Source organism: Ascidiella aspersa, chromosome 9, assembly GCF_963924565.1.
Source record: "Ascidiella aspersa chromosome 9, kaAscAspe10.2, whole genome shotgun sequence".
NCBI lineage: Eukaryota > Metazoa > Chordata > Ascidiacea > Phlebobranchia > Ascidiidae > Ascidiella > Ascidiella aspersa.
In genome coordinates this window covers 7,226,296-7,251,802 of record NC_139455.1, presented here as the reverse complement: position 1 = coordinate 7,251,802, position 25,507 = coordinate 7,226,296, and the positions used below count along the sequence as shown (strand labels likewise).

Here is a 25,507-nt window from a genome sequence, read left to right as displayed (position 1 = left end):
GTAACTAAAATGGGTAGGCTTTTTTCTGGATGTGTTGTAAACAAGTCTGTTTCTTTTTCGTCGCAAGGACGGTCTGATATTGCAACTTTCCTAAACATTAGCCTAGCCCGCTACCATGAACTCTTTTCACTATAGCATTTTATTTTTACTATTACACGAATATAGATAAGTTTTCTAATTTTATATTTAAAAAATGTGCCACTCACAAACACCCAAAAGTAACGCTATTAAACATTCCAAGTGACCTTTCTAGTTTGCCTCTTCCCTGGTAACATTTATGCGCGTGGATGGTGGCGTAATAACTAAAGATCGTGACGTCATGCCTAGGTGTCTTGGCAGGTTTAGAAATCCTCAACAACGCGTTTTGGCCGCTCAGCTGAATTCCCAAACCTCAAGGCAACTGAACATGCACTGTCTTGCAATACGCAATTTGAAACAGCGCGTACATCAGCCAAAAAACAATGGAGACCCGGGTGGGGATAGAGGAAGCCGTTACGCCCGCGAGTTTGGGAAGAAACGGGCTGTGTGTGTGAAAGCTTGGGATTGCTAAACGGCAGGCCCCGCCTAAGCGCGCGCTTCGCGATAGATGGCGGAACTGTTTGTCACAGAGACGGAAGAAAATGCCATTTGTCCTAAAATCAGGTTTCACGTTTTTTATGTTTGTCAAAGAAAGCTCTCCATATGGGGCAAAAAACAGTAAAAAGCGTTTAATTTATACGTTAATCAGTCGACCCCCGACGTTTCACACTTTAACCGAAAAGGTGTAGGACAATTCCACTTTCTGTTTGACTCTGAAGGTGATAAGACGTTGAAGACCAAGGTGTGATATTAAATGCAGTGCAAAAGCGCCACGTTCCCAAAGTTAACCGATTAATGATAGTGAAGTCTGAAATGCTTGTCTGTATGCCTATTCGTAATACAAATACCTTTTTTTCTAAAATACAAAACGTTTCCAGCCACACTTAACAATCTCCCGAGGCACACTAGTTTAAGGATCACTGGTATAGGCACTGTTTGGTCATCTACTAATAAAACATAAACGGCAATGTTGTACCTGAAACGCAAATAATACTCGATGTAAGGTGGTAATCGTCCTGCAAATAAGGTTATACCCATAGTCAAATGACTTTCATCAAAAATCGTAGTTTACATTTGATCATATAAAAAAATTCGGGTAACCCTTAATTCTAGTTTATTATTTGTAGTGAGGAATGGGCATGAACGGCGTAATACCTAATAACCTCAATAAGGATTATTGCATTGACAATTCCTAAAAAAAAAAAAGGTTTTTTGTATGAAAGTTTAACGCTCTGCCTATACATCACATACCCCAGCAAGAACACACATCGCAACAAATTTGTTATTTGAATTTTGCGCTGTTTTTGAGTATATTATGGAGTTACACTTTATAAAATAAATTATTAAAGTGCTAAGTGCGTCACAAGACCAAGAAACTTTTATAGGGGAGTAGCAAGGAAAGAAGTTTGAGAACCACCGTGGTACTCCATACATGGAAATTATTTAGAAAGGTGCACAGCTAAAAAAAATTTGATAAACAAAAACTCATAACAGTTTAACAGAATAAGAACCAATTCTTCTCAGACAGGTTTAGGTATAGGGAACTAATTCAACTGAACACATAAACTAGTATGATTTTAAGGCCCACTAAAACTAAAAAGACAATAAAACACTTCACTCCATCTAACTATTCCGAATCGTAATAGGCTAAAAAGACGTAAACGCATTTAGCGACTTGCTTACTTGTCAAATCCGAGGATTCCATCATCGTCGTAAACTTCGAACTTAAACTCATCAGAGGGCGCTGGCGGGTCGGTTAGGGCAAAGGTCAAAACCTGTCACGCAATGTTAGAAATAAACTCAAGTAACATTTAAAACAATAAGATCTTCTAATAAGCATCAAGACAGCCTTGTTCGTGTAGCCGTTCCAAGTATTAGGCTTTTATTCAAAACTTGCGGTTATTAACATGATTGAGAGCCACAAACGGTATAAAAAACGATATTCCGACTTTTAGGCCTCTCGTTGAAGAGGGAATGTGCTTATTGACTTTGACACGAACAACTTTAGTACATGATTCACCATGTTTCCTGTGGGCTAAACAGCGGGATATATTACCCTATAACTGCACGCATTTAAATAATAGTTTAGAATGTAAATACAACTAAACACGCATCATTAAAGTAAACTACAAAGTTAAATAACAGGCAATACAGCAGCTATTATAAGCATATTACTAAAATAACCTTAACGCAATATTAGGTTCTCCTTGTGACTTACAAAGTTGAAATAAAACGCGAACAGTATCTTTTTAATACAGGCGACAGGCGTCTAAATGTTTTCATTAATTTGAACGTTTTGCTTACTTTTATTCAGGTTAACCAAGCGCTCATTTTATAGACCTAAGTTACCTACTCGCTGCCAGACTTGTCATTTGGCTAAACGCAATGAGCAAGCATAACCAGTAATCACACAAATTCAACATACAAGTTCAAGAACAATATTTGCTAACAAGGCGTGACTTGTCTTCACGTCAACGCCCACTGATTAAACCGTATAAAAATTCTACATAAAATTCAAGTCTGAAAATTTGGTAAGCATGTTTGCGATGTGAAATTTATCGTCAAAAGTGAAAATAATCCAATCACACCTCATTCCACGTCGGAGTCTTTCCTTTGTTGGTTTGTGTCTTTTTGGAAATGCCTGTAAAACAACGTATATTTTAGTCCCTTTAAAAACACAACTAACAATTTCCCTACGGCGATAAAACTACACACAGTACAGTAGAATAAATATAAATGGGATTTATAACCTCAAACAAATTTTATATAATTGCCTGCAAAACATGAAACAGCTATACAAAATCGTCTTGTGTAGCTATTGTTAAATTAAATATGACAATATATATTAACTATAGATGTGCTTTAATTTTTTGTCGATGCACAAAAATATGGCAAAGTCTATTTCGACATAGGCCAAAACCCTCTCCGTTTAAAGCTTGAACCAGGGTATCACAACGTTCCAGGATGGAGTAAAAATTCGAGGAGAGTATAACTTTTATCGAACCTTTCAACAGAAGGCGTCACTGTGCACTTGGGGACAATCATAGTGAATACCGGTTGTGTGAGGACAAACAAAAGTTATATTGCTTTAGGTGTAGTTGTAATGAGGAACGACGCCCGGAAAGCACACAAGGCGGTTTGAAGGAGCGATCGCTTTATGAACAAATATACGCGTAAAGGGTGATCAATTTTTTTAAATGCTTTGTTAGATTTCGATTATGGCGTTTCGGAAAAGTTACAAGTGCTCTGTAAAACTCAACTGCTTATTGTCGTACAAAAAACATAAAACCAGGCCGACAAAAATTGTTTATTTCGTCGCTTAATTACAGTCAACTATACAAAGGTTATGGCAGGGGTCTGAAACGTTTCGCGAGCAAAAGGGGTGACATGAATTTCAAGCACGCTGTGTGATAGGCAAATAGTTCACAAATGAGATATTATATGGTAAAACGCGCGAGCAAAAAACCTACGGTATGTCGTATTTAAGTTCAAACGTAAGGCATGTGCAATCGAAAAAAGGGGGAAATTCAACTTCTGAATAAGTTCATGTGTATCATCCGAAATTCCCATATGTTTTACAAAATAATTAAATTGCTAAATGATGATTACGTCACTTAGAGTTTTAAAATTGTACCAAAAAAATCGACACAAATCTTCAAATGCAAAACACGCAGACTCAAAATTGCAAGCCCTTCGAAAGAGTATAGGGATCTCTGTGCTTCCTTTTAACACAGCTCGTGGAGCGCAGGCGTGCATTAACACAATCGTTTATTCAAACAATAGCATTAGAAACTCGTTTGTCAAATTCTTCGTTGGCGTTCAGGACAGTTATATATTGAAGCATTTATTTCCTGATAAGTGCGCTACTGCGCGTATAGACACAAAATCTATGAAAGATTTCCTTTTACGTTGTCGACGGCAATTCAAACAGCATATGTTTATTACGAGTAATCGTATATTGGCGTGCAAGCCTACCACTTTATTACAATAACAAGAGACTGAAGCAACCATTTTGAGAAACTTACTAACAAGTTGTAAAACGAACGAATGTTGTTTGTGGCAATGCAAAATGTTTCTGGTAAAAAGGTTTTTATTTAAAGCATTACCAATAAATGGTGTTTTAATAGATAAAAAAGCAACTATACATTTTATTATACAACCTGCATAAAGGTATACGCTACGCCAGGGATGTTCAACCTGCGGCCCGCCTGATATTTACGTGCGGCCCACCACTAATTCTCACTTTCAGTAACCTTTATTAAAAACAGTTGTTTCGAATATCATCAAAACGTGAAGATCGCGCAGTATTTGATGTAGGCATAATCTTGTGTTTTTTATAATCGAGTGTAATGTCGCATTTCAACATCCATCGAGCACTTTGTGCACCCATCATTGCTAAGTAACATGTTTGTTTTTTCTGAATGTGTGTTTTTCCGGACCGTTTTAAGGAAATATGTCAGCCCAAACACGTGAAAACTTAAATTTTCGCATATTTGCGCATAAGTTCACTCTCGAAGAACGGGTGTTTATAAGTTAGGTTGTTTTATGACGTCACGATTTGACCCAACTTATGACGTCACCCCTTTAATTTGAGAGATTTTGCGGCCCATCGAAATTTTTAAAGTGGCAATGCGGCCCATTCTGCTAAAAGGTTGGACATCCCTGCGCTACGCCAACATTAAAATCCCCTTATAGGTTATGTAATGTAAAATTCAAATCCTGATATACTTAGTGGCTCTATACGTGCTGGTTTACCATCAGACATAATCATCATAGGTTTTGCGCGAAAATTACGAGAAAATGCTACAAAAATATTTATAATACCTATTACGGCCTTAAAATCAGTCGACCTGTGACCGTTTTTAGACGATTGTATAACTAATTCGCTTAGGGAGCTTTTCATGTTAATTAAGTGTTTACTATCTATCTACTGATTTTTTTTTCACCACAAAACATTTTTACATTTCTGGTTCATTTTCGCCCCGTCTGGGCTAAAACCACCAACTGCTGAAAAAAACAACTGTCATTATACCATACAGCTAGTTGGAAACAAATCCCAGAAAGCGCTTTACTTTGCGCTTTACTTTACCAACCTTTAAAGGTAACGGACACAAAGGGTGACTTCACTTTTTCCTCCGGAAAGTCTGCCCGAATAATTTTGACTCGCACTTCTGGCATCTTTATTCCGTGTTTTGCCAAAGCGTGATTCCGTACTCCACAATTCGGTTAGAAATCCAACATTTTGTCCAGCTTATCACAAATCATATACCAACTTTTTAAGACAGAAAAAAAAATTAAAAAAGGAGAATCCAAAGAGATGCCGTTAGTTCAATTACGAACAGCAGTTTCGTTAAAAGGAACACAGTTTCCAGACAATCAAAAATTGTCTCAGGTTAAACTCTAATACAAACAACTGAACATTGTGTATACGCTGCACAGGCAATATGGTATGCGACCAAGCATAGGTCCTGTGTCTGATCTACAACATCCACCCACCCTGTTAGTCTACTTTTTAAATTCGTCCTGATTGGCGTTTCCTGCAATACAACAGTTAGTGGTCAATGCAATTAATGTCGGGTTGCAGCAGACACTTGTGTGCTATTCACAACTATACCTAAGTTTTCCACAACTTAACTCTTTTCACTATGCATGTGTGGACGTTGACGTTGACGTTGTGTTGTGGAAAAAGTAAGAGAATCCTTACACATCTTATCCAAACAATTATACGGAAATACGCCAAATGTTTTAAAGTGACAGGGTATACTGAAGCACAAGAACACTGCAAAAGTAGAAATTTAAAGCTCCCTACTTGATATTCCAAAATCACTATATTTCTTACATTGAAAGTGATAACTTGCTGTGTTGTGTCGGCTAATATCACTTGACAGGAATATCGAAGTTTTCTAGTAATTTGTGTGGTTCGTTTGCCCCAAAAGGATTAATCTTACAATATAGACATACGCAGTCTTCGAAATTCAACTAAATTGGTTTGGTACATAACTGGAAATCTTGCAAATCTTGTGGTACGATCTATTACCACTGCAATAATATGGAACAAAATAGTTGCTGAGTAATTATCCCGAAAAAGTAAACAATCTAACGTTCTACTATTGCAAACCCCAGTAGAATAGTTAAAGGCGATTTTTTTAGGGCGTCTTAGTAGCAAGGAATAATGAATTTATTACTGTTTTGCGTCTCTAGCATATACAGTGTTACTTGCATTACTATTCTGTTAGTTATCTAACTGTCTGTACAATACCTTTTAAACACGCGATATGGTGGCATTCAAATATCGCAGAAGGCGTACAGGGCGACAGGCTATTTCTAATTCTTTTATTAGGTTTGATTTTAAAGGATGTCGAACTATTATTAAGCAGTTATGTCCCTGTTGGACGCGTTCACGAGTTAACCACTATTTGGACAAGTTCGCGTGCTTTGTCTACTGAAATATAATCAGCATTACAATACATGTAATAACTATAATTGCCAAGCAATACAAAAAAGCTAAACGCTTGTGTTTAACTGAATTGTGGTTCTCATACCTTTTCGCCGCGCTAAACCTGCACGTGCGTGCAGTCTTGTAACCTGTGGCAAAACTCGTAAATGCTACAAGCGATAAAGCCTTTCATTACTCTTAATGCCTTTTGTTCGAAACCCACTGATCGAATAATAATACCTCTGAAGTATTGTGCCGCAATCATTCCTTACATACTTCACACCAAACTTTCCTAGAGTCGTGAACCAAGCAGCCGACTATTGTGTTCTCATATAATATTTGACTTGTATAGGCTTGGCGTTTCGTGGCCTTTTCTCCATAAAGCTACGATTTCATTTATCAAGTTAGTATAATCCTATGCCATGAACTTGCTTATGTTCACTTGTTAGTATATTTGAATCGTCATATCATCAATCGAAAATCCGAATGTGCATCTGTTAGTTATACGCAAATCACTAGCCTTGTCACACGCTAGTTAAATATGATTATATTTAAATTTAGGCTTTTGAAATCTCGAAAAAATAATTGTTTTTAGATTTTGGGTTGCATATTTGGAGTCGCTTCTTTTTGGTATTACTTTGCGCATCACTAAAATGACCCGACATTCTGTCATTGTTCGATAAGCCCCTGTCGACCTGGTTGATGTCCCTTTTACAACTAGGTATTACTATCAGAAGAAAAATGATTAGTTTATCTCTTTGCAACTAAGTTTGTTAAATAACATTTTCGTACACCAAACAAAATAGCGTTATAGTTCATAAAATGGCCGCGCCCAGTAAACAAAAGCGCAAAGCCTGCGTCCTTTGTTGCCTAACGCTTAATACAGATAAATTTAACACTAGGTAACAACCATAGCAAGTGTCACAAAAAAAAACTGCTTTCCAATGACTGAATTCGTACAAAGCAACAAGCTGTGTAAGCGTAAATCGTCACATTTACGATTAATGCTGCCACACATTTAGAACTTCAATTAATATACGTCATAAATGACACAAGTCAGTCTATACCTGAAACTCACAAATCCGTCGAAATGCAACGCTCCCGAGTTCATAAAATTTCTAGTAACTTAATGAACAACATCTGTTATCCAGATTTGACGCTTCTAGCAGGAAAAGCACGTCACCGCGTCTATGTTGTCGTCAAAGGGAACTGGAAGCTGCTATCATAGATCAATGAGACATAACGCGCCGTTTTTGCTTTTATTAGCGGCGATCGGCGAACGCATTGTGGAGCATAGGCCAAATAGGCCAATCTGACAAGTGCATTAAAGAAAACTCATTAGAGGTTTAGAGTCCAGTGGTTCTCAACCTTTTTAGCGTACGGACCGGTAAAATTTCAAAACAAATTTTGCGGACCGGTGGATCTTCCAAAATGAAAATAAACCCAAAATGTAATTACGATAAAAGTATACAACTTAAAAGCACAGAACGGAAACTTTTATTTAATGAGCAATTTGCTGCTTTCTTTTTGTTATCATACGTGTTATACGTGTTCCTAATGTATTTTTTATAAACAACTGGTCTTAAAGTTTAGGACTGCGCTTCTCAACCGGTGCGCCATGTAAGGCTGTCAGGTGCGCCGCGAGCACAAGGAAAAAATAATTTATTATATAAAACATGTATTTTTACTTTCCTACTAAGCTTAGCTCATTGATTCCACAGTACTTTCAAGATGGTCTAGATAAGAGCTAAACATGACGAATTAAGCCAATAAAATTAATCGGAATAAGACTTAAATGGACAAAATAACGCCTAAGACTGTAGGAAAAGGGTATGGGATGATTGGGGGACACCTGCATTGACCGTTTGCTGTCGACATTTGGGCGCCGCTATTTTGGCCCCGGATTTTTTGCCCATGTTTTGGCTTATGGGCGGGTAATTGGTGGTGTTAGCATTTGAGTTAGGGTTGAAAATATTCGGGCAGTTAGTGATAGTTATGGATGGTGTTTGGGGTTGGATATAAGGTTGTATAGGCCTTATTTTGGCCATTTAGGGCTGATTCCGATTTCGTCATTATTACGACTACCGGTATGAGGTATTAGTCATATTTGCGCCTTATTCCTAACTGTCTTTTATTCCGAAGTTGATGTTGTTCTTATTTTGGCCTCAAGGCTGCAGTCTCTTTAAAGATATGCAACTTGAAGCCTATATAATAAAAAATTGCAAGCAATTTAAGAGAAATAGAGGTACACCGCAAAAATTTCACGCTCGCTTCGCTCGCAAAGTGCGCCTACACGTTTTCAAATGTATCTAGGTGTGCCCCTAAGTAAAAAAGGTTAACAAACACTGACTTACACAATTGCAGCCTACTTTTAAACAGTTGGGGTGGGCAAAACAGTTGCGGCATTGTGACGTATGAAGAAGTCTAAAGTAGACGAGTCACAATGCTGCAAATTACCAAATTGGCGAAGTTCTAAACTTGATGGACAAGTCTTCAAAATCTTGCATTTTGCAATTGAGATATAAAATTGTAATATATTTGGGGGACCGGTAGGAAAGTTGACGCGAACCGGCGGTTGAGAACCACTGGCTTAGACTAACGAGTGAAAACTAGAAATATGGCTTTAAAATTGCCTAATAAATTAATACGTTTGACACTTAGCGTTGCATAATTGGTTTAAAATGCTTATATTGATAATGGTATAACCCCTATTTGCAACCAAAATCGATTTTTTTTTTCAACAACTAAGAGTGATGAAATTCTACGACACAGAATTGAAAAAATATAGTAGTTGACGTTGAAATCTAAATAAAACTTTTCACCAACTCGTTGCAAATGAAAAATACTGGAAATACAATATTACCTTTTAAGGTGCCATTTCGAAGGGTTGAAAAGTCAAGATATCCAAAACGAAAAATTAAAAAAAGCTTGTGTTTTTCTTCCTCTTAGTCGGCTGAAATAGGCTAATTAGTGTGGTGGTATGAAATTCTATTAGCATTTTACAAAACTTCCTGAGTCCATAGTTCAAGATAAGTCCCCAAACACATCATCTTAGCATTTATTTTAATTCCTATCTCAACAAACTGTAAAGTTCATGTTGTGCATATTACTAACTGATAGCTTTCACAGACCCCAGAGACCAGATATACCAAACTCAATCCCGCAATAACCTATTTTGTTTGTCCGTCAATTTTACGTTCCTGACATTACAAATCTTGCACTTTAGATGTCATAAATATGATTTACGAGCTCTCTTTACAAATATGGTTTTGACCATGTAGTTGGACATGTTTTCGTAAGTAAAGAAAGATTTTGGAGTCAATTCATTTAAAATAGTTTGGAAAAGCTGCATTAATTAACCTGAGTTAAAATATTTTCAGTTGATTTAAGCCAGGGGCTGGCAACCTTTTTAACACATGGGCCAGTTAGGAAATTCAATGCTTACAATTTAGGAAAATTAATGCGGCCGCACAACAAATACACACTAATTGAGATTTTCAGCTTTTACTAGAAAAACACAATGAAATATCATAGCAGACACACATGTGGATGTTCAAATAGAAGTTAGTGAGAAGGCTGATGTTGGATATTTTGAACCAACTTGTCAATGTTTGGTTCCAGGCCAGATGTGCATAGACGCAAACTATTTAACAGCAATAATTCAAAACCAGCTGTTAAACATAACATCTCAGTCAATATGCGCGGCAAAAGTCGTAGCAGACAAGTGTAATTGTTGCAAAACAATTCTTTATCATACCAACGTGACGCAAGTAAAATTTTATGAATAAAGATTGCTTTGTAATAGATGCTTCCCATTCGAGTTCAACAACTGCATTAGTGTAGCGGTGTAGCCTATGGGTTACATTGCACTTTTAAACAGGAAACTGAAAGAGCAAAAGTTCCAACATTGGTGCGCACAAAATACACTTATTTAGGGAAAAATATCTGGAAGAAGGCGAAGGGCCGCACAAAAAATGGGAAAGGGCCGCACGTTGCCCGCCCCTGATTTAGGCCAATCCAATATGGAAAAAAACGTAACCGGGTAAACTTCGTTTAACTTTAAGTAAATCGTTAGGTGGCGTCAGAGTGTGTGTGTTGTGTTTAAAACAGGGAGTCGAACCGGAACCGAACCGGAACTTTATGAACCGGTTTGGGGTCAATTTTGTTCGAACCGTAACCGAACCTGAACCAGGTTTTGTAAGATTTTAAGGAGCCGAACCGGAACTGAACCGAATATTTTGGAAGTACCTGAATCTTAATCGAACCCGAACCTATAAATAAAAGCGGTTCTCTCTAGCATGACGTCACAACTTCTATTTTACAGAGTCAAGTAACGTCCTATGTTCGAAATCTTATGAAAAATATATATGAATATTAAATAAATAAAACGTTTATTTTTTATTTTTTAGATATTTCAGTAACGAGTGCTGGTTTTTTAATACGTCACGTAACTTAGATTAAATGACTTACAATTCAAAGATTATTCTCTACATTTATCGACCCACATTTTGAGATTTAACGCAAATTATATTATATCTGAACCGGAACTTTATGAACCGGTTTTGAAATAACGATGGTCGAACCGGAGCTGAACCGGAACTTTTAAATTGAAATTATAAGTAGTTCGCGACAACCTTGCTCGCATTCTTGACGATTGGTTACCTGTAACGTTACAATAAAGGAGATTGACAAGCATATTAACTGCACAACAAGGTTGAAAAATCTAATATTTTGTGATTTTAATGCACACAAAAAATGTATCAAGAAGATTACCAATAGAAATTAATAAATTTCTTGGCCCCTTAGAGTGCCGCGGCATCCCGGTAGAGAACCACTGCTTTAGCCGTAGATAAAAGCGACAATTTTTCGAACTTTGTGCGAATCTACTTTAGACAAACGTATTTTTCTCACACGTTCTAAATGTGACAACAAGTTAGCAAACGCAATGCATACTTTTTGCGTCTCTCCGGAATTCGTTCGTGTTATTCAGCACAAACAATCAAACAACCACAAACTTTTTGTATTGCTTTAAAATAATTGCATTTTATTCATTAATGTAGGACGTTTAACAACATCGAATTTTACTTATATTTTTTGTACAGTCTATGCAAAGAGTTTTTACTCTTTGGTCTATGTATCTAAAATAAAAACATTTTTCACTAAGGTACTTTCCCAAAACTATAACCTAATGAATTATCATTGTGTTTCTCCAAGGAAATGATTGACTTTTTATAAAATTGGATATAACATATTTACAAGATAAACCTATTGAATTCCAAACTGAGTATATATTAAAGGCATAAAATTTTAAAATTCAGTAAATCATGACTTGCCAAGTTGAAAAGACTTCAAGCAACGTACTACAAGTGGGTTGTTTTATTTGGTTTTTTACTATTTTTGCACTTAGAAATATTAGCATGTCATTTCATATACACAGTTGTAACGTTATCCCTATAGCACAATTGATGTATTTATTTAGCTTTGAATTCGGTCATTTTCCTGTGGATTTATTACTCATCATAAAGTATAAAATCAAAGCATCGAAATACAGCATTTGAAACAAATTCACAGCATTGAAACAATTATTAAACGAACACATAATATTTGGGTTAGGGTAGGGATTAGCGTTTGGGTGTGGGTGGGTCAAGTGTTATTATTTATATTTAATAATAATACTTGGCCTACCAAAACCAAAATGCTAACCTGCACCCTAACTTAAATAACAATGTGTGTTGTGGTAGGATTGTAGACCAGCGCCAATGTTTTCAATATATATGTGTGACTTTTAGGTTCAAGGAACAAATGACAACAGCATTGTTAGTAAATTGTCAATGGTAAACAAGGGTTACATAGAGGAGAACTACCTGAAATGTTTTGTCAAAAAGCCTCAGAGAAGGTCACCTCTAATCAACCGAGGATATTACATACGAACAAAAGCAATTCGTTATGTACTCTCTCAATATCTTGAAGGTTGGGTCTGGTTTGTAATATTAACTTTTTTCCTTAGGGTTAAAAGAAAATTTGAAGCAATTGTTGACCAACGCTTATTTTGCTTTTAGAAATGTCATCACAAATACAAATTGTGTCTTTGGGCGCTGGATTTGACACAACATTTTTTTGGATAAAAGATAATCTAAAAAATAATGCAGAAAAGCAAATTAAATATGTTGAAATTGATTACCCTGCTGTCATGAGAAGGAAAGTCATGTTGGCAAAATCTTACAACTTGTTCTTGGATGATGAAGATTCAACTGACCAGTTGTCCAACTCTAACATAGTTTTCAGGTTCAAAATAAAAAAAAAACGTTTTGGTATAAATTGCAAGCCTGAGAAACAATATTTTTTTTGGATTTTTGGCAAATTTTTTTAGCCAGAACAATAACCCATAGTTTTGTACTCATGTACCTCTATAACAACTGTTTCCACATATTTGTTATTATTTGGCATGTTATCCTGATAGCTGTTATATAACATTTTATGTATTGATAGAAATAAAGAGTATACCGCTGTTGGTTTTGACTTGAGACAAGCCGGATCTGAGCTTACAAAAACACTGAAGTCATGCGGAATTGATACAACTGTGCCAACACTTTTTTTGTCTGAAGTTGTCCTAACTGTAAGTTTGGTCAAGCAAATACTTGGCACATATTCCTTTTTGCATAATGATGACATCTGCAGTGTTTCTTAGTACATAACAAGTTCTCAGTCAAACAACGTTTTGAAGTGGATCAACCATGCATTCTCAGAAGCTGTAATGCTTGTTTTTGAGCAGATGTTACCCCAGGATGGATTTGGCAAAGTTATGCTGAGGTAAACATATTGGAAACCCAATTTACGTGTTTAATATTTTTTCTATAAACTGGATTACTTGTAATATAACAAAAAACAGGTACTAAAGGTTACACCATGTACTCGCTTTGTAGGCACTTTGAGACAATGGGCAGTCCACTCTTAACTATTGGTAAATATCCAACTTTGGATGCTCAGCAGAAACGTCACAAAAGTTTTGGTTTCACAAATTCAAGCGCCAAAGATCTGCACCAGTTTTACACTGAATGTTTATCGCCAGAAGAAAAGAAGCGTGTCAGTCAGATTGAGATGTTTGACGAGTTTGAAGGCTGGCACCAAATGTGCCTGCATTACTTTATCATGTGCAGCACCAATTCACAGGAAAGCAGTCTGCAAACTTTCTGCAAAACCTGCTTAAATAGGAAATCAAGCTTAAAGGGTGAGATATTTGGTAAACTAACTGTTTTATTAATTTGATTTATTGTAAAACCATTTTGGTTTACCATTGCCTGCTTACTTTTGTTGGGTACTGCCTGGTGGTATCTGGCACTATTGTATTTAAAATCTATAAATTGGTATGTAGATACCTGGTGTGTTGTGACATATTATAAATTGTATGCTGTAGTGTTAATAAAACATATATTTTTAGATTTGCATGACGAACAGAAGATAACCAACGAACCCGAACTAATTCAAGTGCAGCTGAATTCTAACATCACCGGTCCTTGCTTGTTCGGCCATTGTGCCATCCCAATAGGTCAGGACGTCTCCAAGGTTCTGATTCTCGGAGGATTCGGAATTCAACTTACGAACCAAACCAACAAAAATGGAAAGTTCGACGTGTCACACAAAAGGATAGACAGGCCAGTGCTCTTCAATTTTGAAAACGGGCAAGGCTATGAGCTCATGAAAGCAGAAAAACTCCTCCACCCGATGCACTGCACAACAATTTTAGCCACTAATCACGGCGGCGGGTGCACGAAAATTGTTATATTCGGTGGGAGAACGTCGCCAAAGAGCGCTTCAAACGCCGTTACGGTGGCAAAGCTGAGTATCGGGGACGGGGATTTTTCATTGGAAAGTTTCCCGATTTCGAGTCAATCGAAAATCCTTCCCTCCGCGAGATGGCGACATAGTGCGGTAAGAATCGAGACCGCTTCGGGCGAAACAATGCTGCTTTTTGGCGGACGAAACCAAAACGAAGCGTTCGGCGATTGCTGGGGCTTTGACCTGAATTCTCACGATGTGACTCAGTTGAAGTTAGATGGCGATACCGAAGTCCTTGGTCCACGGCATTCTCACTCCTGCGCGTTTTGGCGAAAACATACCGCCGTCGTGTCTGGCGGCCTGGACGGAAGCGAAACTCCACTAAACGGTGTATTTTCGATAGAACTCGACACTTCGGGCTCTGCGACGGTTGTAAGGTGAGCGTTTTATAAGTACACCATACTGTTGTTCGAGTGGCGAAAGTATTTTAGTTGCAGAAGGTCTTTATAATGCGGTATGAGTTGCTCTTTCGACTGCTTGATAGGAAAAAAGTACTATTACAATATTTAAAAAAATTGAATGGAATGATAGGTTTTGTTTATTATAATATTAAATGATTTCAAATTGCAAGATAAAAATTGTGGAACAACAACAAAACAGAAACATAGCTCTATTGCTTTGCCACCCATTCGCGAGCTTGTGTCCACCTGCGAGCTCGGCCACTGTGTCAGACTGAGCAGTTACCTTCAAAGTAACGCGAAAAATATTTGATGACATTAAAACAATCTATTTTAGGTTGGAGATCCACCCCCAATTGGATCCGCTCTACTCGCACACTTCACACGTTTTTGAAGAGCGCTACCTCGCGCTAATCGGCGGGGTTCGCTTCCCTCCCTCCGCCGTTCTCCACGCCCGGCCGCACTCCCTACTCGACCAGATTCAACTGATCGATCTTGATTCGCGAGCCTGGATCAAGACGTTTGCGATCGATCAGCCGGGCCCAGAACGTCCGCTCATGCTACACGGACACGTCAGCGTGGTTCTGAGCGGCAGGACGAATGCAGTCGAGCTGCTGGTCCTGGGCGGCGGGAGCAATTGCTTCTCGTTCGGCACAGCTTTTAATTCCGCGCCGATTCGCGTACGTTTCGCTTTGAAATAAATTGGAGCCGAAACCTCTGTCGCCTGATACTGTTGCTGGAAAGTTGATAGACACCCGCCGGTGTAGTCGACAAAAAAAATTAATTATTAAACAACTTTTACTTAATGAAAGATTCACACACATATCTATGTCAACAACTGTAATCTAGTCCTTCTGAAGTTGCTTTTTGACCAACGATTACGGCTTACGTATCATTATTACACCGAAAAGCCATTGTAGACTCACCACATCTGTCGATCAATGATGCAATTAAGGTAGGTTGGAAAAACAAGTAGCCTACAATGAGGTTCGAACTCACGACCTCCGGTCTAACCGGGACCGTCGCTCTGCCAACTAGACTACACAGGCTCAGAGAGGAACGAATCGAGAAACAACCATACGCCAATACACTTATCTTATACTATCTGAAATTTTTTCATGCGTATCATTAAGAAAATTATTTTACTTTGAACGCTGATGTAATCCTAATAAAGCTAAAACGAAAATACTTTACAAATATAGATATTAGTTTACACCGGCTGTAGACTTGTTCAAAGTACAAATTAGGATACCTACGTTCGAATATAAATTGGATTAGTATACTGTTTTTCCGCCTATAACGAGTCACTGAAACCGATGTAACTTATTCGTTTTACCAAGGATTGATACTCCTAATTGCACATACTCGAGTGGCAAGTTTATATAAAAGCCTGTAGTGGTGGCGATGCATTTATGGATCTTGACCATGCAGTGTACCGTCAGTGTTTTTTTTTTTCGGGCGAACAATTACGCCACGATAACCTTCGCCTAATAAGTAAGTGTCAATCGTGTTATTGGGCGAGTCACTAATTTGTAATGCCAGAAGCAGAGTTAGCAATTCCCTTAAATGCGTTAAGTTGCAAACGACATATTCCTTTGTAAAACGTGCGCCGTCGGACAAAATGCGCTACGGGGTTACTCAAGGTCAATTTCTGGCCAACATTCAGCGAGGTTACGCACAGTATAATTGTCAAGTATGGTTTACGAACACATTGCTGGAAGCAATAGCTTTGTATTATTTGTAGCACAATATAACAGAACACGTTTATATTAGAATACCTATAAACATAATGTTTTACACAACGGACTAAATAGCTGGAGAGTTTTTTTTATGTTGAATAGTCCCCTAAAAAGATATATATATAAGTTTCGATAGAAATGTACTAGGATTCGTTATTCTATTATCGAAGCTAATATTCTAGAATTCACCGGTATTCTACTTTAAACATCTCTAACCGCCTGAACTCGTCATAAATAACGACGATAGATGCACATGCTCAATTGTGTTCTCACTGTCCTCTCTAAGTGGATTAAATAATTCTGTTTAGAACTTTAACACTTCGAATCAAATGTGTACACATTTTGTTTTATAACATAAGAGTTATTTTGAAGGCCGTAATTTTAGTTTCGGAAGTAACTATATAAATAAGGTTCAGTTATCACAGACCAGCACAACCTTGTATGCGTCTCAAGATGACCAACTTTTTTGGTTTATTACTGTACTTCAATGTTGAAGTGCGGATTTGCTAATGTCTTGCATGAACTTAACAAAATATTTCAAAAGTGCGTTTTTTTTTAACTTACCTTTGGACAGTTTTTTTTAACAGTTTGAGTTGCGCAATCCTGGTCTTTTACATTCATGCAAACTACAAAAATGTTAACGGAAACCTCATCGATCTAGTAAAATTAATTTATTTTGTTAAAATTTTGGAACAAAATGAACTCTCGGTAAATTTGCAAGCTGGCAAAATGTTGCATAACAGTATTTGCATTAGTAGACCGGAAACCTCTGCAATGGTAAATGAATTTATTTTGTAACGCAACGAATACTCGGAAAAAAAATCTTGAAGCTCAGTCCAGTCCGATATGGACGGGCGGTACGATTATACATGTTCGCTACTTGGTTTATTCGCACGTAAATCACCAGTACGCGACAGAGTATAGAATATTATATTATATCGAACTAAGAAAACATGCAAGTTCGCAAAAACGCTCCCAACTTGGAGAAGGTGAAAGTACGAAAAAGCTATGAAAGTACGAAACGGCTTTAACAGTTTCTTTGACAAATCTTTCTTTGTCGATCGCCCGTGTATAAAACGTCAGGAAACGGAAGTAAACAAAACCACTGCTTACGTAACATCACTTTAAACGCCAACGGGCACAAGCCAATAGCACCACTGAAAAATGGTCAAAACGAAACGCCCTTTCGTTTTTTTAAAAGAAGGTGTTATTCGGCAAGCTCGCTCTCTTTCTAGGAACATGGAGATATATTTTACAGATTGGTTACAGTTATCTTTAGTAAATTAACTAATCACAACAAGCCTGGAAGCAATTGCTTAAAGTTTTTCTCGCGTATAAGCGGTATACCGTACATAAACCATGAAAGATGCCAGATATTTATTGCGAGGTCTAATTTAAACATTCAGTGAATAAATTGCCAAAGTATTTGCAGTGGGTGGTAGTTCGCCAAAACCTATGTACAACATGTAAATATAGCCTTGAAAACTGTGTTTTGCTAACGTCCAGTTGGAGGAAAACAAATGAGATCAAGTGATCGCAGGTGGCAGTTCGTCATTATTGGAGACTCGAAAAGCGCGCTAAACCCTTTAAAAACGTCGGTAAACGCAAACTCGAGTTTTAAGCTTCCAGGCGGCAATTCCGCAGCGCGAACAAATTTCAGGACAGTGAGAAATCAATTTAAAACCAAATTTCGAATGTTCACAGTCAGTTGCACGCAAGACGCGTTGTTGAAAGATTATGCGGCTCGTTTCGTGAAACGTTTAATAGGAATCTTACTCGGAGAGCGACAACTCAGCTACCCCGTCGGGAATTGCGAAGTAGCTGTCTACGAATTGGTCGGTGGTTTCCCGCAAGGTGGCGGGCTTCCACTTCGGACTGTGATCTTTGTCCACCAGGAGCGCCCGCACGCCCTCTTGGAAATCGTTGTTTCTCAGGCAGTGACTGCCGATGCTGAAGAATATTTACAGTTTGTTGTGTATTTTTTGTAAACTGTGTTTACTTTTCGTGTACATAATGAAAGCATATCAAATTCTGGCTTCCTTACCTTGGGTAAAATTTCAAAACATAGCACATGGTGTTTTGTTCGTAAAGTCACGGTGCACGTTTCTAATATATTTTTGTATATTTTTTTTGTTTTTTCCACCAGACTTATATCTATGGGGGGCAGCAAAATCTGCAGGTTATCGATAACGTCCGCGCACGCTGGATGACTTTTACGCAGCGATAACATTCAGTCTATTTAGAGGGAGCAGCTGATTGAGGTGTTTAGAAACAAAATAAGGGTCCAAAGGTCCAAGGCTGTATTGAAGCTGACGTAGTCACTTTCAACATTATTTGTAATGTCATTTATACGTCTCTCCTGGATTCTATATTGAGAGATGTATGTTAATACATATGTAAGTGCACAGTGACTTTAACAACCTGTGTAAGCCAGTGGTTTCACCTGGTTAACATCTTTGCTTCTAAAAATAACTTAATTAGTCCAAATTTTCTACACGAAAAATTAAAAAAGTTACGGTACAATAAGGCAGGGTTGCCGCACATTTTATAAAATGTATGTTTTACTACTTCACTTCCAAAGTACATAACGGCTTTGTGGCAACACCTGTTAGGAATCTAAACATCTATATCAGAACTCCTACCAACTGCTTACTGTGGACAAGCTGTCAAATGTTTTTTCATAATTAAAGATTACAATGTGCTCCGGCTAACATTGGGCCTGTAAGGCCGGTTTACACAAAACCTTGTGTAAAATAACTCGGTAAATCAAAAATGACAACGCAAGCTGAAAAGTCAGCCAGCTGCATTCAAGGCGGCGAATGACTGTAGTTTCAAGGTGCCTTTATGCAACCACTGAACCACAGCCGTTCAGCGAAGATTTCACCTGTACTCCATTTGTAAGCACTCGTCGAGGTTCAGGCTCTCGCCCATTTGTAGCTGCTTGTGGGTGACTTTGAGCGAAGTTGGCGACATCCGACTGAGTATCTTTAGCTGTTCCTTGGCCCACTCGCTTCCGTTACTCTTTAGGTTCTGCACAAAGCCGCCAAAAATTTCAGTCTCAGGCTGTTTTAACGTTTTCCAGCCCAAAATGGCGTGACATTAAAGGTTAAAACAATTTCCTTGCTCAATGGTTCGGCGTCACTGTGAAGCTTTTTTATAAAATTATTCTGAATAATTGGAATGAGTGCGTACGACACAGGTTAATCGACCAACGCGCAGTATTGGACCATTTGAGATGATGCTTCCTTAGTTGATAGTTTAAGGCTAATTATAGTATTAGCATCAGTATAACAATATTAGCCCGGCATTAACGAATTTAGCGTTTTTAAAGCTCGCTGTGTTGCGTAAAGCAGTGCTCTTCAACCTTTCTTGGTTTGGTGAACCCTTAAAGCTGTTTATGACGAACTCATGGACCCTGTTTACTTAAAAGGTAATGAAAAAATCCTTACGTATATCAATATCATCATGCCAACCGTGCACACCGGTTGAAGAGCACTGGCGTAAAGCATGTATCAAGTGGTTTTATAAATAGATAAAAGATAAAACTAAGTGAGAGCAAATCTAGAAAAAGCTGTCAAAGACCAAGACGGGAATCACAACCAACATTAATTGATACAAAACACTTGCAACTATTCCATTTCGAGTTAGGCTTTTGCTTAGCAGGTCCAAGATGGTTACTGTACACTGAACAGTTTTTGGAATCGTAATTTCGTAATTTTATTAAAAAAAAACAGGCCGTGGGGCTATATACAGTATTTCTAAATCGAAAAAGTATTTTCAAAAAGACGCGGGTTGTGTCTATCCCTTGCTCTCCACAGCGCTTCACCAATTAACGGAAATGTTTACGAAATGTTTTTTTATTTGATATGATTCGCTTTAGCATCCGTAGCTGGATCGGACGTCAAAGTTAGAAATAAAATTTGCATATTATATTTCTTCTCTATGACGGCATTTTTTAAGCAAAACGGTCGAGTTACCTCAAATATTTCTTCGACGGTCTCAGCGCAGAAAGTTTGCTTGATATCCTCTTCGCGGTCCCGAAGGATCAGGTAATCTCGTTCCCTACCAGTCTGGCAATCTTCGTGGTACTTTCGCAACAGCTGTACAATGTAGTTATACGCAATTAGTTGTGGGTTTGTTTTTACAAGTCGTCTTCAGGGAGTAGGCATAATACATAAATAAAAATTAATATAAAGGCACCAACGAATATGGAATTCAAATTAATTGAAATATACACAAGCGTGCGACAAAACTCATTCCTAAAATTTTTTTGGCTTTCATTTTAAGCTTTTTAATATATAGTTCTGACATATTTTGAGGAGACTTGTATTTCAGGCAAAATAGGTCTTAATGTCACATAACAATGCCATAAATTGTGTTATAATATTTTATGACTACTACTTACGTCACTGCAATAAATACCAACTACGTGGCAACCATTTCAGTCAAGTGTGACCTTCCGGTATTAAACGGTTGACTGGTTATTTTACAAGCGGAAGCAAAAAGTCGAAGCTACGCATTAATTATCTTTAGTCAAATAGGGTTATTTACAGTGCGGAGCTCTGTCCACAACTAATGCTGAGTTGCGAAGTTCTCACGGGCCACGCTATGTAAACTTTGCCTATGTGACAAAAACCTAATGAATAAATGTAAGCGCCTGCTCAAGAAATTTCTGGAATTACCAAAAGCGATGATCAAACTGTTTTTACGTACGAAATTAAAACTAACTAATTTAGTAAAAAGGATGTGCAAAAAAAACTGTAAAGCAGATATCTTGTACTGTTTTAAACACGTGTAATATAAATATTGATTCGGAAATAGGGAAAAAAGTTGTCCGAGCATGACTAAACGAAGCGTCAACCAATTATCACATACGACGAGGTTTTACCGGCAACAGAAAGTGACACATGAAGCAGCCGCGAACTGCATTGAATGTGCCAGCTGGTTGGAGCTGGGAGTAATAAAAATGACAGCCAACGTGGCAAAAAAAACACCGGACACTGCTGGACCTATAAACACTTCGTCACTGATCATCGTTGCGTTGGATTTTAAACCATAGCTCGAATGGCATATCAGCCGCGAACTGCATTGAATGTGCCAGCTGGTTGGAGCTGGGAGTAATAAAAATGACAGCCAACGTGGCAAAAAAAACACCGGACATTGCTGGACCTATAAACACTTCGTCACTGATCATCGTTGCGTTGGATTTTAAACCATAGCTCGAATGGCATATCATTTTAGTGTCGCATCGCCACCACCCTAATTTTGAATGACTATTATCGGTAATATGCTAAACGGCTCCCATGTAATATTATCGCAAAACATTAACAACGACCGATCCGTTACTTACGTCGACTATGTCTTGTTGCGAAGGCGCCTCCATCGCTACGAGGTCGCTCTCGAGACGGGGAAGTACGGAGCTGTCCACCATCCTTGTGGCCACCCCTGCCTTGTACACGTCCCTGCCCTTCAGCCTGTAACCTGTCAGGGCCAGGTAGAGGCCCAGATGCTTGCTGAGCCGGGGCAGGAAGTGAGAGCCCCCCACATCGGGAAATAAACCTTTAACGGGGAACGATAAAGCAATCGGAAAACATGCTTTGCTTGCTATTGCGGCGACAAGCATAGGTTGACAGAGTGTTTCATTGGAAATGTGTTTAAAGTTTGCAACGCGAATTTTTAAGATCGTGAAAGTCGTGACGCAGAAAGCATTATTCGTTATATATAAGTGATTGCAAAGTAACAAATGTTGGCACTACTTTCTTGCAAGCCTATTCAGCTTTTAGCACTCTTTTGGAAATGACATGTATAACTCTCTAACATGCCGGCGTTTAAAAAAAAAAAAGAAAAACAAAGCAAATTGTATTTCTAAATAAATCACTCCCCTAAATGTTCATTTTCCAGAACAAAAAATCACTTTAATTTTTATGTGTTTTGAATAGCTTAAAAAACTATTCAAGTAAACAAAAAACAAGTTAAACATCACAATGCATACCTATTGCTGTTTCAGGCATTGCGAAAAGCGTTCGTTCAGTGCACACCCGATGTTCTCCGTGAACCGACAAGCCAACCCCACCACCCATCGTGATCCCGTCGATGAAAGCGATGTAAGGTACAAGGCAAGTAGCAATTCTATAATTTAAGCGGTACTCAGATCTAAAGAAGTCTTGGCCTGAAGAAAGTGCAAATAGAGAAAGAGAGAATCACAATGTGCACAAAGTAGGAAACTTCAACAATGAAAGTAACAAGAGTAAAATATAACTTAATTGAGAAAACATTGATATTATGTGATATTAGTGAAAAAATATTTATTGAAAGCCTGCACCAACAATATTTAAGATATATTTTTTATTGCACATAGAATTAAAAATTTTCACAATTAAGGTGCTTTATTTAATATTATGGTAGATTAAGAACTTGTAATACAAACAAAATAGAGTTATACAAAAATGGCTGATTTTTAGATGATAATTATAATTTGCATATTACTCCACAGATAAAATAAACAGATAGATCTAGGTTTTTGATAATTTGGAAAATTATATTTTGAGTAAGTCGGAAAATAGTGATTTAAAGCTGAAAAACATTCCAATATATACCTGCTTCAAAGTTGCCAAGCCTGGCTGCATCAGTAATGGATCTTACATCACCTCCAGCACAAAATGCCTTGTCACCAGCACCTTTCATTATAATCATGGTGGTTTTGGGGTCTTCCTCCCATTCCTGATTACAAAATATCAGAGAAATAGATCATATTAATATAGCACATATTTGTCAAAGCCAGACTTAATAGGACCTTAACCTCTTAAATGGATTAAATCCTTATTTAATATGACAAATACTTTGTTTAAAACAGCTGTGCTAGCATGTAACACTAGTTTTTTCAGTTAATATTTTTAGTAAAAATGGGAGTTCAACTGATATGTGATCTGTTACACAGATTTGTTGACTATGGTGTCTAAATTACTTTTTGGATTAGTATATTGGAGGCCAATTGCTTGTGAATGCCACTCTAAGCTGACTGCAAGACACCATATTTGCTTTGAAAATTGTTTTTTTTTTATGACCAGTAGGTGTAAAACGTATTATAATAAAAAACAGATTCCAAATATTTTTGATCAAACAGTTTTATTGGATTAAACCACATACTCAAAATACAGAAATAGTACCGGTGTAAGTTATTTAAGGTAATTTCTTTTTAATTCGTTGAACTTAAAAACATTTGTGACTAGATTCCTGTAATTTATTAACCATTGTTAGAACAGTCATGTTTTAGGATATGTAATAAAGGAATTTGGTTAATAAACAGGAGCTACCTCTGATTAAAAAAAAGAAAACACTTACCTTAATTTTGGGATAGATTTTTTGGATCATGCTGAGGTTCAAGGCATTTAATGCTTCTGGTCTGTTCAGTGTTATTACACCAGCACCACCAATTTTGTTGAACAAAACATCATCCTCAACATATTTGGACGACATATTTCGAAAAAATGGAGTTGCATTAAATTTGCATGGAAGACAGATATTTTGTGAAGAAGAAGGTTTTAGTCCTGTTTGGCTAAGATGCCTGGAAACGACTTGGATCCTAAATACACTTTTGAGTGGCAGCATTATTGTTTTTTTAGAGTTTCAACTGCACTTCTTTGCATTTGCTGTGAGGCTTTTAGTTCTTCTTTTCTTCTGGCGTCAATGATTGATTTAACGTAGAAGAAGCTTAGTACTGCTGTAGGAATTCCAATTATCCTGCCAACAGAAACAGTGAATAAGATATAGTTCGAAAATACACCTGTTACATTTGCTCAAACTTATTTTATTAGCATTTTAAAGTTAAAATGTTTAAATATATCGATGGCAGAATTTTACGACATTTCTAGTAGACAAATTAGCAAATAGTTTGGAAATATATTTAAACAAGTAATAATATTATCAAATGTGTATATAATACCAAGTTATGATTGTATATTTTGTGGCTACTGAAAATGACTGCCAACATTTTTTAGCCAAAATGCTGTAATTTGTACCAGGGCTGCGGAGTCGGAGTCGGACTCGACGGAGTCGGTTTGTTTTGCCGGAGTCAGACTCGGGACTCGAGTAAGACCGCGTAAAACTACCAGACTCCCGAGTCAAAAGTGCGCATGCGCTGTATCAAATTTTAAAACTGTTAAGGCGGAAAAAAATTAAGTTGTAAAAGTGTAATAGCAAATGTGAAATATTTTTAAACCATGTAATGCGGGTGGATCAATTATGACACCAATATGAGTGGATTGCAGAAAATCCACCTTAATTTAGTTGCGTAAATGGGTAAAATACAGACTGTAGAGTCAGAGCTGGACTCGGGACTCAACAAAATCGCACATTTGGCTGGAGTCGGACTTGGGAGTCGGACTCTGGTGTATTTTTTTGGCCGGAGTCGGAGTTGTTTTCAACCGACTCCGCAGCCCTGATTTGTACACCAGAAAAGCTATTTTTAGTTATAAAACAGCAATATTTTAAACCAAATGGCGTCACCTTAGCGGGAAGGCAACGGAATACAATTGTGATTCAGCTAAAAATTTACATAACGTTATTAAAAAAATATTCACAACATACCAGCCAATAAAATTTTTTGCGTGGGGATTCAAACTTCTTCTGGGGGATTTTAAAGATAGATTTCTTTGATTTATGGCAAAATTTTGAAGAAGCTTTGAAAATTGGAAAGGTGCTCCCATTGGAAGCAAAAAGATTAATGTTTTAAATAGGATTCTGCAAAACAAATTAAGTTCCTAGTAAAACAAGAAAACTTAGAACTTTCTTTAAAACTGCACTTCAGATTAAGATAAGAGTCATTAAATTTAAAGTAGTTGAATCATCTACTTCCAGTCTGCATTTCATGTAAAGATCTCAGGTGTGCAGAACCAAATTTAGAGGTATGCTATTATGTTTTTTTGAGTACCAGTTGGAAATTCTTTAACAAAAAGTGCGCAACATATCAATCCAGGTGTGCACACAAATTTATTTAGAAAAATTATTGGGTGTGCACCTGT

The 25,507-nt window shown here is 37.4% G+C and overlaps 3 protein-coding genes across 3 annotated transcripts in view; 1 reads left to right on the top strand and 2 right to left on the bottom strand.

Moving 5' to 3' along the window:
• The window catches only part of LOC146132139 (myoferlin-like), a 53,872-nt gene extending 48,533 nt beyond the window's left edge, over positions 1–5,339 (bottom strand). The window contains exons 1-3 of the mRNA XM_083397540.1: positions 5,172–5,339; positions 2,667–2,719; positions 1,762–1,853 (exon numbers count right to left, since the gene is read on the bottom strand). Coding sequence (XP_083253666.1) covers positions 1,762–1,853; positions 2,667–2,719; positions 5,172–5,256 — 230 coding nt within the window. The 5' untranslated portion in view covers positions 5,257–5,339. The remainder of the gene's footprint in view (positions 1–1,761; positions 1,854–2,666; positions 2,720–5,171) is intronic.
• A 7,240-nt stretch (positions 5,340–12,579) lies between these two features.
• On the top strand, positions 12,580–15,449 carry LOC146132138 (tRNA wybutosine-synthesizing protein 4-like). Its single transcript, XM_083397220.1, has 6 exons — positions 12,580–12,799; positions 13,004–13,130; positions 13,203–13,324; positions 13,438–13,742; positions 13,953–14,727; positions 15,086–15,449. The coding sequence occupies exons 1-6, from the start codon at positions 12,705–12,707 to the stop codon at positions 15,447–15,449; spliced, it is 1,788 nt and encodes a 595-aa protein (XP_083253346.1). The 5' UTR covers positions 12,580–12,704.
• Positions 15,450–17,282: 1,833 nt separating this feature from the next.
• LOC146132137 (3-hydroxyisobutyryl-CoA hydrolase, mitochondrial-like) lies at positions 17,283–25,341 on the bottom strand. The gene is made up of 8 exons (XM_083396482.1): positions 25,074–25,341; positions 23,829–24,227; positions 23,084–23,207; positions 22,480–22,656; positions 21,838–22,046; positions 20,465–20,587; positions 19,372–19,517; positions 17,283–18,437 (listed from the first exon to the last, which is right to left on the bottom strand). The coding sequence occupies exons 2-8, from the start codon at positions 24,093–24,095 to the stop codon at positions 18,260–18,262; spliced, it is 1,224 nt and encodes a 407-aa protein (XP_083252608.1). The 5' UTR covers positions 24,096–24,227; positions 25,074–25,341; the 3' UTR covers positions 17,283–18,259.
• Between the last annotated feature and the right edge of the window lie 166 nt (positions 25,342–25,507).

Coding starts and splice junctions, on each gene's coding strand:
- LOC146132138 (XM_083397220.1), top strand. CDS start 12,705: ATGAGAAGGAAAGTCATGTTGGCAAAATCTTACAACTTGTTCTTGGAT. Junction 12,800..13,003: donor AACTCTAACATAGTTTTCAG/GTTCAAAATAAA, acceptor ATGTATTGATAG/AAATAAAGAGTATACCGCTG. Junction 13,325..13,437: donor TTTGGCAAAGTTATGCTGAG/GTAAACATATTG, acceptor CTCGCTTTGTAG/GCACTTTGAGACAATGGGCA.
- LOC146132137 (XM_083396482.1), bottom strand. CDS start 24,095: ATGCTGCCACTCAAAAGTGTATTTAGGATCCAAGTCGTTTCCAGGCAT. Junction 19,518..20,464: donor CCGTCGAAGAAATATTTGAG/GTAACTCGACCG, acceptor GGCTTTGTGCAG/AACCTAAAGAGTAACGGAAG. Junction 18,438..19,371: donor TGCTTACAAATGGAGTACAG/GTGAAATCTTCG, acceptor AATATTCTTCAG/CATCGGCAGTCACTGCCTGA.